The 18981-nt window shown below is 38.7% G+C and overlaps 1 protein-coding gene across 8 annotated transcripts in view; it reads left to right on the top strand.

Moving 5' to 3' along the window:
• The window catches only part of MAPK10 (mitogen-activated protein kinase 10), a 182685-nt gene that overhangs the window by 134327 nt on the left and 29377 nt on the right, over window positions 1–18981 (top strand). For 6 of the 8 annotated variants that reach the window (XM_052773105.1, XM_052773086.1, XM_052773099.1 and 3 more), the window contains 2 exons: window positions 16137–16319; window positions 18529–18653. The exons of 1 other annotated variant lie outside the window; for it this stretch is intronic. In XM_052773105.1, coding sequence (XP_052629065.1) covers window positions 16137–16319; window positions 18529–18653 — 308 coding nt within the window. Of the gene's footprint in view, window positions 1–6320; window positions 6393–16136; window positions 16320–18528; window positions 18654–18981 lie in introns of all 8 variants that reach the window. One more of the 8 variants, XM_052773090.1, reaches the window with a different exon arrangement.

Here is an 18981-nt window from a genome sequence, read left to right as displayed (position 1 = left end):
TTATAAGTGGGTATAATCCTAGTGTTTTGAGTACATGTTGGGGGTTTTCTTAAACTTTGGTATAATAAAACATCTGCACTTTTGTTTAGTGCAATCTGCTGTTTTTCATGTTCCCAGTAGTCTTTTCTTAAGGCTTGTTTTGTGTTTTAAAAAAAAACCCAAAAACAACAATTAGCATCAGGATTATTTAAAAGAGACTTTTAAGAGTCGCTGACCTGGTTCTCCAGGTTAGATCAGCTGGTACACATTAGCCTGCTGCTTAAGTGTCTGTTAGCTATGATGGCATTGATGGCTAAGTTTGGATTTTGTTCAGCTGAATGATTCCTCCCTGGGTATATGGTATTTGGGTTTGGATTTAGGATTTTTCTGAGAATATACCAAGAGTTTGAATTATGATGATTTTATTGGGGGAAGTTTGCTCATATGAGATGAGATCTGTCTCAGAGACTTCAGTGTGGCTGTGAAGACGATTTGGCTGTTGCCATTCTTCTCTTTCTTTTTTACTTCACATATGTATACTCTAGCAGTTTATAGTGCAGTTTGCACTTAGTGTAAGAGCCGCATGCTGTCTGTTATCCGTGTGGTGTTTGGAGTGGATTCCAGCTGCTACAATGAAGATGATCCATTGCTCAGTTCCCAATACTCACTTTAAAGATCTTCAGCATGGGTCTGAATATGCAGCTCTAGAAGTGGCCAAGTGTTGAGGTATGTGAGCTACACCTACTGCTGCCTCATATGAATTTCAGCCAAGGCAAGTTAGTTGCCCCTTTTTTCTTTTTTTTTTTTTTCCTTTCTCCTTTCTATGCCATTAATCAGCTTTTGCTTCATGGCAACTCTAGTAATTTGAGCTGAGTTTCACTGGTACAGTTGAGCAGAGAATTTAGAACTTGTGGACAAAACAGTACTGAAGTGTCTTTTGTCAAGAGCATGTAGGTATTTGGTTGGGATCAAAGTAGAGGACTGGAACACACTCAAAATCACATATCATTTATCAGATATAAAAATATGTAAGTATACTTAAATGATATGCTAATCTGTTTGTATTATAGCAGGAGAGACTACCTGTGAGATTCCTGCTGGAAGAAGTAAAATCAGTGTGCTTGAATACTCTTTAAGACCTGGGAATAGATATTTCAAAGTCAAATTTTAAATTATGCTGAAAAGAGGGTCTGAACCTAGCAACTGCAGGATCTGCAAAACATGTTTTAAATGTTACTGTCTGTTAGATGCAGTGGAGTGTGTTTCATGTTCCTTGGCGAGATTCTCCATAGGTCTCTCTTACTGCAATGATTTTTTAATATAGTTATATTCAAAAGAAAATGGGAGACAAGGGCATGAGTCATTCCTTGTGCTTCCGCTCATTCTTGAGCTTGCTTCTCAGGATTCCCATGGCCTTTTCTTAATATATATGTGCCTCTTAACATCCTGTGACAACCCTTCCAGTCCCTTTGCAAGCTCTGGTGTTCTGAAAGGGACAGTGGATCTTGAATTCCCAAGGAAAAACAAGAGGTTTTCAGCACTTGTTTGGCACTGCAACCTCTGAGGAAGAGCAAAGATTTGGATGCGATTCATATGTCCTTCTGCATTTTTCCAGGTGGGCCAGGCTCTGGCACCTGCCTGTCTACTGCAGATCAATTCTGTCTATGCCAAATGAAGGTGAACATCTGCTAGTCTGAATCCCAGAGAGTGATGGCTTAGCTGTGTCATAAGAAGGCATGACGCATATCAGTTTGGAACTCACAGAAAGTTTAAAAGAAAAAGAGCGAAAATCATACGTTGGTTTGAAGCATCACACTTGTAAAATTGTGGCAACTCCCTTTCAGTTCCATATAGAATCTGTCAGAGAGTAGCTGTACTCTACAGTGTTTTGCAGCTTCAGTTGCAGGTAGTAACTTAGAAGTCAATAGTAAAATATTTGAACACTTTGGAACCCTATTACTGTTATTGAGAAGTATTAATGTTTTAATAACATCATGTGGAAAGTGGTGTTTCAAATTAGAGAGGAAAAGACTTTCTGAGGAAATCTTAATGGATTGAGCTGATACTTGCTGAGCACTCATTAAAACATGTTGAAATCCATGCATATAATAAATACAAGCATGAAGGGAAGGTTTTTGGTATCTCAGCGAGGTCCTGAGATTGGAATGTCACAAAACTGGGAGTTTGCCATGATTTAGACAGAATTGAGGGCAGGAAGGGTTTGGGAGGCTTTTCATCTTTTTCAAGTGTTTGAGCCATCTTCACAGTTGTCATTAGGAGCGCTGTGCATCACAAACTTTCCTTGGCATTGGCAGTCTGAAGCCTTTGTAGCTGTGCTATCTGGAGCTTGTGAAGAAAAGCAGCTTTGCCCATGTATTACCAAGAATTACTAAGTATTTTTATAAACCATGTCCTTTTTTTATTGCATAGAAGTAACAGAAAAACCTGTAAAAGCAAGGTACAGTGTCCAATACAGACTGCTGTATTTTTCTTCCTGAAAATTCAAGTAAGGGCCTAGAAATGGTTCTTCAGAGCAGACCTCAGTGCAGGTCTGCAGGAGCACTCAACAACAGAGATGGAGGTAAAGGGAGGTCCTACCAAGCAAGGTGTCTTTCTATTTTAGGAGGATTTGAAGAGAGAAGCTCACTGTGTTGTGAAAGGCATGCTCAGTCACCTTGAAATTTTACTAGAGTTTGCACCTCGGCCACTGGGAAACAACACTGTGTGCTAAATATTTTGGCCTACAGTTACACAAATAAAATCAGGTATCATGATTTACTTCATTAATACGTCTATCATAGTCTTCCCAAGTCACTTTTGAGGACATGATCATCTCTTTTCAGCTTGCAGAAGGGTGATTTCTGCATCACTAAAACAGGAGCTATTCCAAATGTGAATGTTTGGCATTCTCACTAATGCTCTGGACAGAAAGAGAAAGTGTGAGCTAGCCCATGAGGTTGGGAAAGATAGCAAAGCTCATTTGGCTGCACCTGCATCTCTGGTCTCCAGAGTTTCCTGTAGCATGCATTTCATGAATTTTAATTTGAATGTCATCATTTTTATTGAATGAAAACCGGACCTTACTGAGTTCAGGTCTGAAGAGCCACCTCAGCAGGAGTTTTAGCAAGGGCAGTTGCAGATTTTCCTTACAGACTCCATTTCATTGTGTTTTGTCAAGTTCCAGAGAACCTGCAGTTTGGCAGGAGGAGAATGCAGGGCCATTATGAAGGAATGAGGAAGGAAACAAGATACGGTGTCTTCAGTATCAGAGTGTCACCCATGCTTTTTCCAGTTCATCCAGCATGGTAGGAGCAGCCTTCTGCAGAAACAGGAAAGGAAATTGCATCCACAGCTGAGTTGCAAGGGAGGTGTCCATGGAAGGTTAGCTTGGGTCCTTTCCATATAGAAACATCGTTGCCTAGTTCTGCAATTCCTGATCCTTCTGCACCTTTGCTGAAGGGAATCTGAAACCTGGAAGGATGAGCAAGCACTCATTTGGGTTAGGAGGTATGTGAGACTAAAACACAAAGAGGAACAGATGTCTTATTAATGTTCTTCCATCCCAATTCTCCCTTCTTTCCTCACCATCTCTTCTGGTCACCTTCCCTCTGAAGGGCTGTGTCAGCAGCCAGACCAGACTGCTTCCCCAGGACACAGGAAGTTTTGGGGGGCATGCATGTGTGGCAACAGAGCAACTTCTGTTCAGCCTCTCCAAACTCTATTCAAGCTTCTGGGGAGATTTTGGAGGTTCCTGTGGAGGACAGATTCATTCCCCAAATGTTTTGCGAGATAGCCCTGGCACAATCACTGTAGAGGATATTTCTTAACTGTTTGGCATGGAATCAGAACCAGGAGGTGGCCCAGAGGTTAACATTTGCTGTATGAGTGAAATATTTCCTTTGTTGAGGAAAACACTTGCATGTGGTTTGTGGTGGACATTTATTCAGTGTGGCTATGCCAGGGAGACATCTGGTGTCCTTAGAAAACTTACTTGTATTTTGAAGTATATGTACACACTCAAGAATGCATTTCAGAGCAGCTCTGTGCAATGATCGGGTTTGTAGAGATTTTGAACAAATTAAAAATCCCCTACTACTAGTAATCCAGGACACAGGTATTCTAATGGAGAGGAGGCTTCTCACCAAGGGCTGCCCACATCTCAGCAATTTCACTTCAGAGAGTCATGAAAAGTTGGAGGTTTAATTTCTTAACACCGTTTCATGTGATCCTAAAACATCAAGGCAAATAGTTGCTATAAACTGAAGTTTTACCTGGAGTCATGCAGAGGTCTCTGTGGCTATAAGTTAGCCTGCATTTGATTATAGCTTAGGGATGTTCCATGTGTTGGTGGAGCATTGCCAGTCTTTGTGAATATCTTGCATTCGGAAAAAATCTTGAACCAAATGTAAATTTTCAGTGCTTTGGAGTTGAGTACAAATGTGTAGAGGTTGTGGTTTGTTAGTGTTTGTGATGCTGTTGTGACTGAAATTACTCAGAGTACATCTGGATTGATGTTAGACTAAATGAAACTGAGGACTGAGGCTTAGGTCTCTGTACTGCAGTCCCTTACTGAGCTTTGCATGAGTCTTGGTGCCTTAACTGGGGCTTCTGCAGCTGCTGCTGTATATGCTGAAACTCCTAATCTCCAACTAACTACTTTTCTTAAACACTCAGTGAAATTCTGGGTTCCAATTTGACTTATTTCTACTTGGCTCAGGAGAGGAAAAAGAGGCAGCAGTCAAGAAGGCACAGTTTTTTTCTCTTTGGATGTTGCTTATATTCAGATGTTCATCTTTGCTTCTTCTGATTTGGAAATTTTCAAAGAGCTTCCTTCCCAAAACCTCAGGAGTGGAGGAGAATAATCATCTCTACTTTACACGGTTTACAGTTTAGTAAGTCACTAGTTCAACTTCTCTGTGTTTGCTCTTAAGCACAGCATAGAGCAGTAATGTCAGAAGGCAGCCTCTGAAAATAAAAGGGAATTAATAACAGATGAACAAACAACTGCTTGCTCTATCTTTTCCTGATATTTTGCATGCCATTTAGCTTGTGATGAAAGCAGCAATAATTTGCATCTCTAGGTTTGCTTATTGCTTCCAAACAAGTAGCCTTTTATTTATTTGGTTTTTTATTGATTTATTTATTGTGTAGTGATGAAGCTTTTCATATGCTAAATAAAGCAACAGGGAACCTTAGACCCAGGCATGTAAAGATTTCCACATATAGGACATTTGCCTTCAAAGTCAAATCCACTTTAAACTGTTGCTCAATATGAAGTTATAGGAGTAAATTTAACCAAGCAGCATGATGCTTTCATTTTTTTCCCACAGTTTCTGGCCCTGGGAGACCAGTCTGTCCCTTTTCTTGCTTCCATGCCCTATGACTTATCATAGAGCAAGGACAGCAGAGGTAATGTGGTTTCATGGTATTGGTATGGGGGAAAATGCCACCTTAATTCCGTACTGGATATAAGGAGTCTGATTTTCATCTCATGTTCCAGTGTAAATTGTGGTTAGCTTTGTTTGACCCAGCTGAACTGCTGTTCTCTGTACGAGGTAAATAGTCCCCAGTTTGCTCTGAATTTCAGTGCAGAAGGTACAGCTTAGTGCTTCTATGTCTCAACTGTCCTATTTAGAAATCACCATTTCCTATCACAGCAAATGGAAATCTTATGAGATTCTCAAGACCCCTATTATGGACTGCTGGCTTCACTGAGATTCAATGGAAGTGAGCCAACAGGCTCTAAAGCAAGCATTATTAGAGTTGAATAATCTCAACGAATTCTGTTTATGCCCCTGAATAAGAGGTGGATATGTCTTCACAAGGACCCAAGTTCCTTTTGTGGCTTCTGGCAGTTCAGCTTGTGAAAATAAGCATGGATCTCTGGTAACTGAAAGGATGAAGGAAAAGCAATTTGCATATCCTCATTGCATACAGAGACCAGCATTCATTTACAATACAAAGCAGTATAAACTTAGGTAATGAATGCAAATGAAAACTTAAAAAAGACTGAATTAATTGGTAAATTTTAATTACAAAGTTGTATTATGACACAGTAGCCAGCCGTGGGTCTCACTTGGTTTTCTGTATTTAATAGTATTGTCTTTCATCCACACTGGGGTAAAGAAAACTGTTGGAGTTGATTTTTCTCAGACCTGCTATGTTGTCATGAAACTTACACGCTCAAGCAGAAAAGCAGCTGCAGAGAGTGAAAGGCAGGTCTGTGTCTGCGGTGTGGGCTGCAGGCTCTGTGCTATATAGCATGATTGGATAAGTCTTCTCATTTATTTGTTGTTCTGTTCCTGTTTTCTTGTTTACTTTCATTTCATTTTTGTTTTCAGTTGACATGTGGTCAGTAGGGTGCATCATGGGAGAAATGATTAAAGGTGCTGTGTTGTTTCCTGGCACTGATCGTATCCTTCCTAGCAGCCGTTTTGGTCTCAGTAGGTACTTCCAACCCTTTCCCCTCCAGCCCCTTCCTGCTAGACTAGTGCTGACATACATTTGTACTGTACCTAAAGAGCTGGGTTAAGTCCCACTGCAAAATCCTTGCAAACCAAAATGTCAATAAACAGTTACTGCCTCTTAGTAAAAGCCTTAGGTGGAAACTGCAGTGATTGTAGTGTAAGGAAATGGAAAAAAACTTCCAACATGGTTCATCAGAATCACTTTCTGCAGCCAGTGACCACTTGCTTTTAGTTTTGTTGTTATAAATGTCTCTTTATTAATTGGGCGGGGGGGGGTTGTGGTTCATAAATGACAGGTTTTTTAAGTTCAGGTTGTAGCACGGTAGCCACAAGTCACTGTTTACCTCAGGATGGCACATAAGAGGTTCTGCATTTTAGGAAGAAGGTATGATTAACTAGAACATGACTTTTAGAAATGCTTATTTCTTTGCTTGTTTGCTCTGCAAGTGGTACTGAAGTAGGAAAGTAGGAACTGGTTTCGGTTTGGGGACAACTTCTGCTTCCCAAGACTAAAATTATCACTTAACTTAGTAGCAACTTGATGACTAAAAAGGCTGGGAATTTCCTTGGAAACTGTTGTAGGGGACTTAAGTCTGTCATCCTTTATTTAAGTACATGTAGTTATTACGTGAAAGCAGAATGTATTTTTGACATCAACAAGAAGTGATTTATAGATAAATGCATTAAAACGATGGACAAGGCGGTCCAAGCAGACTAGGTATATGTACGTTTTCCTTAGAGACCATTCTGCATTCAGGACTGAGGCAGCCATAATTCTTACTTGATTTGATGCTTTATTAATGCTTTGATATATACTCTATTATGTATCAGATTGTGAAAGTGGTTTCTTCTTGTGTACAACAGCAACTGAGCTCCATACATGCTTGGTCTAACTCCAGTGATTCATGGTCCGTAGGATTACGCAAATGAGAAATGGAGATGACCTGTGTATGAGTTTTCCTTCTAATTTAAACTCTGTACTTAGATGACAGAAGAGTTTCCAGGCATTATTCATTTTTATGTAACTTTCTCTGAACATATGTGCGTGTACGCTTATATATATATATGTGTGTATGTATATATATACATACTTACTAATTCAGTTTAGCACTTCACTTTTGGCCTCATTCACACTTTAAAGGGTTCAATATTTTGATTAAAATGTGGAAAAAGTAATATCTGAAGAGCATTAAAGACATGAAAGTAGGCAATGATATCATTAATATTTTCATAGCCTTGTCTGGTAAGATTCTGATTTGTGTTTTGTCCAAAATGTTGGATGAGCATATGCATACTGAAATGAATGCTAAAATTCCCATGTGTTTTCATATGATTTGGAGCACATCTCATCTGCATATGTGAAAGTAAACCTTTCCCTTCTATGTGTTAATGTAAGTCATTAGCACATATTTGTGCTCCATGAGGATTTGGCCCAGGCTGTGCTTGTGTTTTCTGTAAATGTGGAGTGAGAAATTTAAGCATGGGGGTTAGCATAGTTCAGTGTTGTAGTCAGAACTGTTTTTCTGTTAATAGACTTATGTTTTGTAAGATATCATTTAAAGAAATCCCCAAGTAAGTGCAAAAAGTATTGAACATATCTTATATAGTGCTTCAAAAGTGCTTATATAGTGCTTCATCTTTGACAGAGATGCATACTTGTTAAAAAGAAATCACGCAAAGCCTATATAATTAAACCATTATGTGCTGTTTATTATTGTGATAACCCCACAGAAATTGGCATTACCAGCTGCTGATTTGTTTGGGATTGTTCTGTAATCGAGTTCACATTCTTCATTTGTATTTATAATACCTTGCTAAATTTGCACTGTGTTTTATGTACTTCTCTGCTTTTCTTCTGCTGTTCCATGAATGTCTATTCCGTGAACAGAGAACGATGCTGTTGCTTTCTTTCAGGCCGCTGAGCATCCTCCTCAAAGCCACCTCTCCTCCAAATCCAACCCCCCACCACCTCTCCCCTGCTGCTGAACAGCTGCTGGCAGGGGTTCAGCACTTCTTGCTCCTGTGCCTGTCTGTGCAGCTGAAAATGAGTCAGAAAGTTGCAAGGGCAGACCCAGCCTGCTGAGACTGATGACCTCATGGCATCTTCTTCCTTAAATCTGCATAGAAAATGCTTAGTGTTTCTGTAAAAAAGATTATTTCTTCAGATGTGTGATGGAGTTGGGCACCTGTATAATTCCATCAGCAGGGAATATGAGCCCTAAGAGCTTGAGGGCAGCATACTTAAGGATGTATTTAAGTGTGGAAGGAGCAAGAGTAATTAGAAATCTGTTTCTTAAAAAAAAAAAAAAAAGCTTCATCTGACATAAAATGGGAGTAAAATGGGTTAAGACTGGCAGCGTATCTGAATTTATCAGAAATTTTTTCTTCACAGACAGTGCTTCATTTCACAACCACACTGTTACTTGAAGAGTATTTAATGCTAATTTGTGCCAATTTTTATGCATAAATAACTGTGGAAAGCAGTTTTGAAACTGAAAGATTGAATATTCATGAGAAATGCACTGTCAGTCATATATTTGACTGCAAAATTTACTATTTGCCATTTTCCAGTGGTTAAGGAGTATAGGTCATTTGATATTGTTTCTGTTTACAGAACTAAATGGTCTGTTCAGCTAACTGAAACAAATTCTGTAGCAAAATAGATCCATCTTACATGGTCGTGGAAAATTCACAAGCAGAAAAATAGGAAATGCCTTTAAGTAAGTGTGGAGTGGAGTGCTTAGCTAGGCTGCAGCTCTGTTCCACTCCTGTAATCCGTTTGAATTCACTGAAGTCGCTTGGGTGGAGCTGAGAACAAAATTCACCTCTGTTCTTTTTTAAAATCCAATTGTGAGTGAATGCTTTGCAGTGTCCAAAATTCCCACAGTCTTTACTGATCCTTGAAATTTTACTATTTTACTATTTCTCTACCATTTTTGGTGTACACTCACAATGCTGTTAATTGCGAGCTAAAGCTTTTTTTTTTTTTTTTTTTAATGTTATATGAAACTTCTTTTCAAGGTTGACAGCAGTAGTTCTGCTTACAGAGAAACTATTATCAAGAAGCTTGGATATACTTGTGCCTTAAGCAAGGAGAAAATGGCAACATGGTTTGTTGTGTTGCCTCAGGAGCAATTTGGAAAGCTGACTGTACCTGTGACTTGACTCTTGTTCCATGTGTTCTCAAAATTTTATGAGGGAGACTGTTACTCTTTTCTCACCACTGCATAAATGATCTGAAGGAGTTAACAAGGTGCCTTAGTCCTCTGCTGAGCTGTGAACGTGGTAGTTATACATGGATTTTTAAAAATTTTTTTTTGTTTTTTAAACTGCCGAATGCATTTCGGGCAGAAGGAAGGATGTGCCTTTAAATTCTGTAGTTGGGAATGCTTAGAGAGACAAGTATATATTCAGTAGACGGATGTAAGGTTAGCATGATGTCAGCTTCTCTTAGTATAAATCACAGATGGCCATACAAGGTGTTGCTTACAGAGCCTTATTCTACAACTGCAGTCATGTTATGCATGTGACAGAGATTGGGGTATAGGTGTTTTATGCACAGTTTTACAATTAATTTAGAATTTACTTAATACTAATGTTCATAGGCTGCCTCCTAGGCTAGGTACGTGATCATCATGCATCCAGCTGTACATGTTACAAAGATAGAAATGTACCACAACAGAAGGCTCTAGAAGCCTAGTAACAGCCTAGAGTATTAAGTCAATACTGCAAGTTGAGGAGACATCCACAAGGGAAATGGTAATACGTATCCAAGGGCAAGATTGCAATCCTGTGCTGCATATCTAGACTACCTGCTAAGCACTGATTTGCTTGCTGCTGTGTAAGCAAAGATGCTCAGCAACTGAATGAAGTGCCAGCTAAAAAAAAATAGCAGTTGAAAATTTTAGTGAAGATACCATCATAGATATGCATCCAAAGGGTTAATGACAGCTACACAACCAACACTGCTATCTCCTAACTTCCGAATGATCAATGGTAATCTTTTGAAGTAATTTTATTTATGTGCTGTTATTTTTATTATCACCACATATTCTATTATAGCATATAAATAGCAACTACTGTAAAGTTGCAAAATATTTTCTGTTACGGTCTAATTTTTACAAATGCCACATTCTTCTCAAAGTGTTAACCTTGGCACAGAAAATGCTCTACACTTGCCAGATGCTAGTGTTTTCAATTCCTTTGTGTGTTTTTTGTAAATTGTGTTGACATCAGTATGTAAATTATGGGACTGTGGAAAAAATATGTATCTGACACTGATGTCTCCCACAGTGAAGGTGGTTAGTTTGGTTTATATTAACAGAGTTATTTAAAAAAAAAAAAAAGTCCAATCAAAAAAAATGAAAATGAGTTGAGCTATCAACTTTACAACTCATGTGACAATTTGGTGTTGGGGAGGGAAATACAGAGGTGCTCATAGTAATTATTCTAATTTTGACAAGTTAGGAGCATCAAAAATTTGTACCCGAAGAAATGCAGTTAGTTTTCATTGCTGGAACATGCACATTTAAGGAGAAAACTATCAGAAAGGTGGTTCCCTTAAGATGTTGAGATTGAAAAGAGATGAACTTACCCTGCCTGTTATGGAGGAAGAGCTCCATGTCCATTTTGTTTTCCTTGTGTCTACCTTAACAAAAGCAAGATTTGACATGCCCTAGTCCTAATTATCTCCAGAGGAAGCAGGTTTAGCCAGAAAGAGCAAATCCTGCTCCAGTGCAGTAAAGCTAGTGTAGATGTGCTGCTTAATAGGTGAAGAAAGTGGAGTCCAGTATGCTAGGCAGGGAAGCATGATTCCCCACCATCACTACCACCATCCAGCACAATTCCAAATAAACAGGCATTTTGGCAGAATTACTTGTGTTCTCCAAATCACAGTCCACAGATACTGTTTGAGGAGGATTTTAGGAAGAGGCTTTTCTAGCACAGCCACACTTTGGAGTAGTGTGGAAAAGCAATGATGGGTCTCTGGTGATCATCAGTGGGCTGTGAGATTTACAACAGGAGATTCTTCTCCCCACTTTTCAGGAAAAGAAACATGAACGATTACAGTAAGTTATTGCTAAAGGTTAAATAGCTGAGCACTGACAAGTTTCTGACTACCAGGGAAGAATGAATGGACTTAACTATATATGCTTTATCGTATGTTGTTATCTGTATTGCAGTAGAACTAAAACATCCTACTGCAAACAGTATCTTCTCCTGCAAAACCTTGGTGTTAAACATAAGAAAATATAATCCTTCACTCAAAAAAAAAAAAAAAAAAAAGTGTGATTTACACAGACATAACATGAGAAGGAAAAAGAAAAATTATACCGTTTTGAGGCTAGCTAGCTTAAGTACAAATACAACAATTTGTTGTCTAAATTTCATTTTTTAATCACAAGCTGTTAATTTATGCAACTATAGAAATGCTTTTAATATTTTCTGATTGAGACAGAGAAGTATATTAAGTTTTCCCTTATAGCCAAGCTCCATTTCCTTAGTTGTTTGAATATTTGCAGAAATGTAATGTAACTGAAGCCTGCAGGCCAACTGAAGGAACAGAACAGTGGTCCTTAATTCACACTTCTGAAATACGTTGCATCAATGCACACATTGCATCAATGGGAACAGAAACAGAAGTAATGGTGAACTTTCAGCCTGTACCTCTAAATAGATGACTTGACTGTGAAATCTGATTTTTCCAATAGAAATACTTCATTGTGCATTCAAAATATTATTTTCCCATTAGAAATTTTGTGCATTAGCTTTAGAAAAGTACGTCTCTTAACCTGCAGTTCAGATTCTAGTTATTTTCCAAGTCAATAACCAAGTAATTAGAAAGCAAAGGAGAACAATCCTTAAGACAGTATTAGAGTGCAAAGAGAAAAGGTGGTTGGAAAGCTTGAGGCAACCTGAAGCCTCAATGATAAATCTTCATTCAAAAGATACCTATTTTAGAATGATTTTCTTTAGAACTGTTTTATAACTATTTTCTTAAGTAAGTTTCTTTGCTGTAACTTTGTATGGCCATCTTAATGTTAGTAAAAATGCTACAGTGTTAGTGTCAGGGACAAACTAATAAATCCACATTAGATCCCTTCTTCTCTCTTAAGTCATACAGATGCTATTGTATATAGTTGACACATTTTCCTTGATCCTATTTGGGGCAAGGGACAGTGGACATCATTCAAATAGCTTTAAAGCAGACATTTCATCATCTTCCAGAGCTTTGGGTTGTAATTCTTTCCAACTTCCAGTCTGTCCAACGTTTACTTAATTTCAAGGGGAAAAACAGGGTCTTCTGTTAGCAGAAGATTTTCTTCCTTTAGGTTTTTTTCATTCAAATACAGGTTAATCTTCTTTGGCCTGGGAAATTTCTGTTAGAGTTATGTGATCATTAACTCATAGTACCATTTTTTCAGTTGGTGTGCAAATAACATCTGTAGTCACAATCACTCATTGGTTAATATAACCTACAGTAGGTTTTGATTCACATAAGGACTGTCCTATAGTAACATCTGTTTTCTGCAGAATTGCTGAAGTTAATTCTGACTGCCAGCTAGAGAAAGCTTCTTCTCTTTGCTTCAATAAGTAGAGCTCAGATTTTTTTTTCATGTTGGGTACAAGCTCTCATCGTCAGGTGCGCACCACAGATGCATTACAACCAGTGACTGTATAAAACATAACAACGAAACGGAGCCAGAACAGTATTCAGCAAGAACATTATTACATTCTTGCACATTTTCATGTATTGGACCTCAGAATATAACCCAGTGCTGGTAAGGCCTAGATAAGCGGAGAAACAATACTAGGAGAGAAAATATGTGTCCATCTGACTGAAAAATGGTCTGCCTCCACCTGCTCTTGCTGGGCATGGTTTTGCTGTTGCTATTATTAGGACTAAAACAGGTCCTGGGTGCTCCATCAGGCCAATTTGTGTGTGTGTGTATAGATACATAAAGAGCAAATGAATATATTTTATTTAAGGGGTTTGGCACTTTTTGAGTAACATAAGTCAGAAACAATACAGTAAAGAAGCATGATTATCCATTCAGATCCTCAAAACCAGCCTCCAAAATTGCTGTGGCATAAAGCCTGACATTTTTGGCCCTTGGTGCAAGCCAGGGCTGCAAAAGCTCCAGTGCTGTCCTCCTACAAATCAAGGCTAGTCAAGCAGTGGAACATGGTGGCTCTGCCAGCTCCCTTGGCCTTGGCTGTTGTCTTTGCACTGATGACTCATGAAGCTTCTTCCATCTCTTAAAATCTGCCAGTCATGGGTGGTAGCTTGCTTGTCTGTTGTCTCTTAGTGAGAGCCTTTCCGTCAGCTTAGAAGAAATGTGTGCGGCGGGCACTGGCCCGTTGTCTGAGGATTCTCCTTCTCCCCTCTCCATCACCATAGACACCGGTTCCCACCATGCAGGCCCTGTTCTGAGATCTTTTTTTATTCTTTTTCCCTTATCACACACACCCAGAGCATCTTGCTACATCTTCCCTCTCAATATGTCATAGTCCCACAACATTTTGTAATCCCAAAGATCTCTCACTTTTTGGCCTTCATGAAATGCCTGAGAGATGGTTACCCTGCTCTGTACAAGTGTAAACTTCTGACATCTGTTTTGAAGCAAGTCCTGTATTTGGCCCTCCCTGTTTATCAAATGACCTTCACTCAATCTGCACAGGTAATGCTTCCAGTAATGCTTTTGTAGCTTGGCTTTCTCACCCATTTAGCTTCTCTTGGCACAACTAACAGCACCTTCATTTCTGTATTCTTTGTTCTTCTCTGCAAAGCATTTACACACTATATTTTCAAGTTCCTCAGAAAGACCTGCTTCCGAAATAGTCCAGCCAGCAAACAATGAGGTTTGTTAACTTGAATACAAGTTTAAAATGTCAAAACGCTTTATTTTCTTATAAAATGTTTAATGAAATATTCAGGCTGCTCTTTGAGCAGCTATAGTCTTGGATAACTTTATTGTTGTTGCAATTCTTTAGTTTTCTGTTTAGGAAAAGATATTTTTCATGGACAACACAATGCATACAGCCTATGGAGTGTGTGTGTGGGAGGGGTTGTTCTACATAAATCCTTGATTTAGTTTAAAAAATGAAAGTTATTCAGAAAAAACTTCACAGACCACTGCTATTTCTAGCAGCCTTTTTCAGTTGAAATTAAAACCATTCAAAACACTGTTTCATCGTTCTTAAAGCGTATGTTTAAACTGTTTTCATTCCTTTAAACACTTTTGATTAGTAAAGCTGCAATTTTAAAATTAATTATCTTATTTTTGTTCAAATAAGACAGTTCAGGTGAACCCAGATTAAGTCTGTCTTGAATTTTCAAGGTATGTGAAAACACTAAGCTTCCATTTGTCTAAACTAAAACACTTTTTTGAAAATCGGATATTGCTACTACACCAAAAAGCTGGGTTTTGCCTGATTTTGTTGTTGTTGTTGTTGTTGGGGTTTTTTTGTTGTTGGTGCTATCTTCATTCTGTTGACCTGATTTCTCTCCTAGATTGTGAGGAACTGTCTTTAGTATTTGGGAAACTTCTCCACACTTATGACACTCATGACCATAATAACTTAGAAGAAAAATTAAAAAAAAAAAAGTCGGTGCTGAAATGCTTTGAATGTTTGTCTTTTAAAAGCTTTTTATTTCCCATATGTTCTTAACAAAACTACCTTCATCATGTTTCTTAGCATCAATGTACCCATGGCTGCTATACTCTTCCTTTTTTTTTTTTTAATGTTGTCATCAGCTTCTTAGGACTGTGAATTAGACAGCGTGATGTAAAGATGGTACTGATTTTACAGACCTTTGCTTAATAATTTTTTTTTGGCACTTGTTCTCAACATGGCCAGAAGAGCTACATAACCTCTGTCAGATGCCTAATTGTTCTTTCAAGAAAACTAAAAAAATTAACACCAAAAAAAAAAAAAGCTCAGTACAAACTGCTGTAGTACAATTTCTTTTTAAGTGTGAGAGCCTGTGCCTTATTAGTCAGCAATGGTTTAGCAACGTAGCCATCACATTTGCAGTTGAAGAGAAACATCTGTCTATACCTGAGGCATCATTTGTCTATAGAAAATGAGTCCCAGTGCATACTTATAAAATCAAACAAATTGCTTTTGAGGGGTTGCTGGTTGGGTGTTTTTAGCAAAATTAGCACCAATAAAGTTATTGGAGAGAATAAACATACAAGTGCAAAGCAGATGAGTTGAAGGTGACTTCTGTCCTGGGCAGAACTCCTTTAAGCCAGCTGGGTCTTGCTTTCTACAGGCTGAATAGAGAGGGCAGGTGAACATGTCATTCTTCCCTGCTGCGCCCGTGTAGCCAAGGTGACATAGAGGCTATTACCTGCATGTAAAAAAAAGGAGTGCAAGTCATTGGACTGCAAGTTAAAAATAAAAATGGTAACAAGTGTTGACCCAAAGCGACGAAGTGTATTTTCCCATGGTGGTGGTGGTTTTAGGATTGCACAGTGTCCTCAAGTAAGTATAGCTGTGAGAGAGTTTTGCCCTTTGCAGGCTGTAGGAGCTGGAGGCATAATGATGAAAAAAGATAGTGACTGTAAAGATGTTATGGAGGGAGTTAAACACCTCTGAGGATTCCCTGAGAACACTCAAACAAAAATGTCAGGAGACTACACTGGGGTTTGCATTTTGTTTTCCTTAACTACTGATGTTCAGATATTGATCAGTGGAATAAAGTTATTGAGCAGCTGGGAACACCCTGTCCAGAATTCATGAAGAAGCTGCAGCCAACGGTACGGAACTATGTTGAGAACAGACCCAAGTACGCTGGCCTCACTTTCCCCAAACTTTTTCCAGACTCTCTCTTCCCAGCGGACTCGGAACACAACAAACTCAAAGGTATGTTTGACAAAGGGACATGGTTCACATGTCAACAGCTACAATGCAATGAAGGGGTTTTTTTCACTTTTTCTTCTCTCTAGTTGCACTCCCTTGTAATGCAGTTAGTTGCAGAGACGAATGACTACATGGGTTTTGTTCAGCTGAGAGGCAGCTTCTGGAAATGACTTCTGGAGACCCTGGTGCTTGGGCAGCCAAGAGAACATACATTGTCACTGATGTGTTGAGCATATCCCAGTGGTGGTCTGTGTGATGTTTATGTACCACAAGGAACTGAAGTGTTCCTTTACTCTCATTCTTAAACTTGAAACACAAAGGAACAGTAGAACTTCCATCAGAAGATCTCAGCATTTGCACTGTTTTGTTTTAGGTGAAAAATACCAGTTCAGCCAAATGCCTGCCTCATAGTTCTACCCTTACTAGACGATTGAAAGATAGTAGCAACATCAACCAAAATGGTCTTGATGTAGCTGAGGTTTAATATCTGTTATGGGTGGATTTCTTCTTTTGAAAAATGCTGTGGGTCGGTTTGGACATGTGAAGTAGAGCACTAACTTAATTACAGTGTGACTAGATATACCCCTGTAAAATATAAGTTGCAATGATTTTAATCATATATTGAAGTCTTGTTTTACTTGAACAGGGCATTGACCTTCAGTTGGAAAGAGGGATTAATGTGTGTTTAGTATAGAAAGGATTTCTCACCGCAGCTCTGGAATCCCTGCAAACTTGTACTGTGTATCAGTTCTGCACCACTTGAGTACTTGGGGCCACTTAGTATGGTGGCATGTAATGGTTTTCAATTGCTTGCAATTTGCATGTCATTACATTACCCAGAATACTCTTCCAATTAACAACTGTTTCATAGCAAGGCTGCTGTCTCAGCTCTGGGAGCAAAGTGAAAGGTCTGAGCAGAAGCTTTTGTGTATACAGAATTTTATACTCCTACTACAATAAAACTGAATAATGGAATTTTCTTGGATTTGGAGCTGATGAATAGAAATGACTGTCAAACAGTGCTGTTATCTTTTGGATATGGGAAGCACATGCATTTGAGCATACTGAATGCCAGTTTTCGAGATATAGTCACAAAACAAGAAACAGTGCATTACAAAAATTCTGCTCGTGTGTCATCGTATCGTCCCATGCCCTGCCTAAATATTCCACCATAATGTAATGTTAATGGTTTAGTTAGATATCACTTTTACTCACCCATGTCTGATGAGATACCTAATAATATTTTTGCACTTAGATCTCTTTACATTCTTTTTCCTTTCATTTTCTTTTTCATTTACACAGAAAATAATTTTGAGCATGGAAGAGCTTAGAACACTACCTTGATAGTAATACTAGAAATATATGTTGTTACAATTTTTTTACATGGGTTTAGATGGTATTATATTTGTTACAAACTCCAAACAGTAAAAACAGTTTGGGTAACAGAAGGATGAGTTTGTGGCCTGATAGGCGCAATGGCCTATATTATCAGGTAAAATAAATCAGTGTTGCAACATAAAACTCAATGTATATATAAGGCAGTGCATTTCTGTAGTGGAGGATGATGTGTCCCACTGATTTAAACTTTGTTATGTGGGACAAACAAGACTTCAGCAGTTCCAAGGCACTTCTGTACCATTATGTGTTGATCCCAGGCTACAGATTTGACATTATTGCTTCTAATGGGATGCCCGAAGATAAGCCTGGTACCTATGCCTCACTAAAATATTTAATGCCTCCCAGCAGGCTAGGTGAAAAACTTTAAAACATACAGAAAAGTTTGGATGTTTTTCTGAGCCATCGTAAGAGTACCTGTAAATTTCAGGCTTTGATTTAGTAATGCCATGATTTTAGACTTCATTATGCGAACTTTTGTTTTCTGATCCTGGCAATAATACAGATACCTCAAGCATATTTTTCTTGGGTATATTATTCAGCCCTCTACAGGGAATCTGCGTACAACATGTAAAATCTCATTGAAGCTTGTTAGGGGGCTTATGGTATGCAGCCCTGATGTTGGCACCTTCCTAATGAATCTGACCTAAAATGATTACTGAAGAACTCTTGCTATAACAAGGCATGGGGCAGAAGTACATACAAACAGTCTCTAAAAGGGTTGTGTCATTGTTACTTTACTAACCCAATTAACCCTCCTCTGGAAGCAGTGATTGTTTTGTACTAATACTGTGCTTATCTGATTTCATTGTTCTAGCCAGCCAAGCCAGGGATCTTTTATCAAAGATGCTAGTCATTGATCCGGCCAAGCGAATATCAGTAGATGAAGCCTTACAGCATCCATACATTAATGTCTGGTATGACCCAGCAGAAGTGGAGGCGGTAAGTGGGGCGTGACTCCTTACTTCAGACTGCTAAACACAGATATGATTCATAGATTCTTGCTGCTTGATAGCAAGCATGCTATAAACAATGTTGTGACTGTGGTGGTCTTTGGATTTACATGAAATGAGATCTGTAGGGACAGGATGTATCTCTTTGTTAGATTAACTGACAATAGATGGGAGAAACAAAAACACATCAAGCACATGAAGCCATTTTCTGCTTTCTTCTAGACAGCATGAAGAAAGGATTTTGAACCTAGTAGCTCACCTGGTTTTTCTAGTTATATAAGTCAGTCTGGCAAGATACTATCTTCCTCTCTAAACCT

Source organism: Harpia harpyja, chromosome 2 (genome assembly GCF_026419915.1).
Source record: "Harpia harpyja isolate bHarHar1 chromosome 2, bHarHar1 primary haplotype, whole genome shotgun sequence".
NCBI lineage: Eukaryota > Metazoa > Chordata > Aves > Accipitriformes > Accipitridae > Harpia > Harpia harpyja.
The sequence above is the reverse complement of the archived record's forward strand: the minus strand, read 5'-3'. Positions and strand labels throughout refer to the sequence as shown.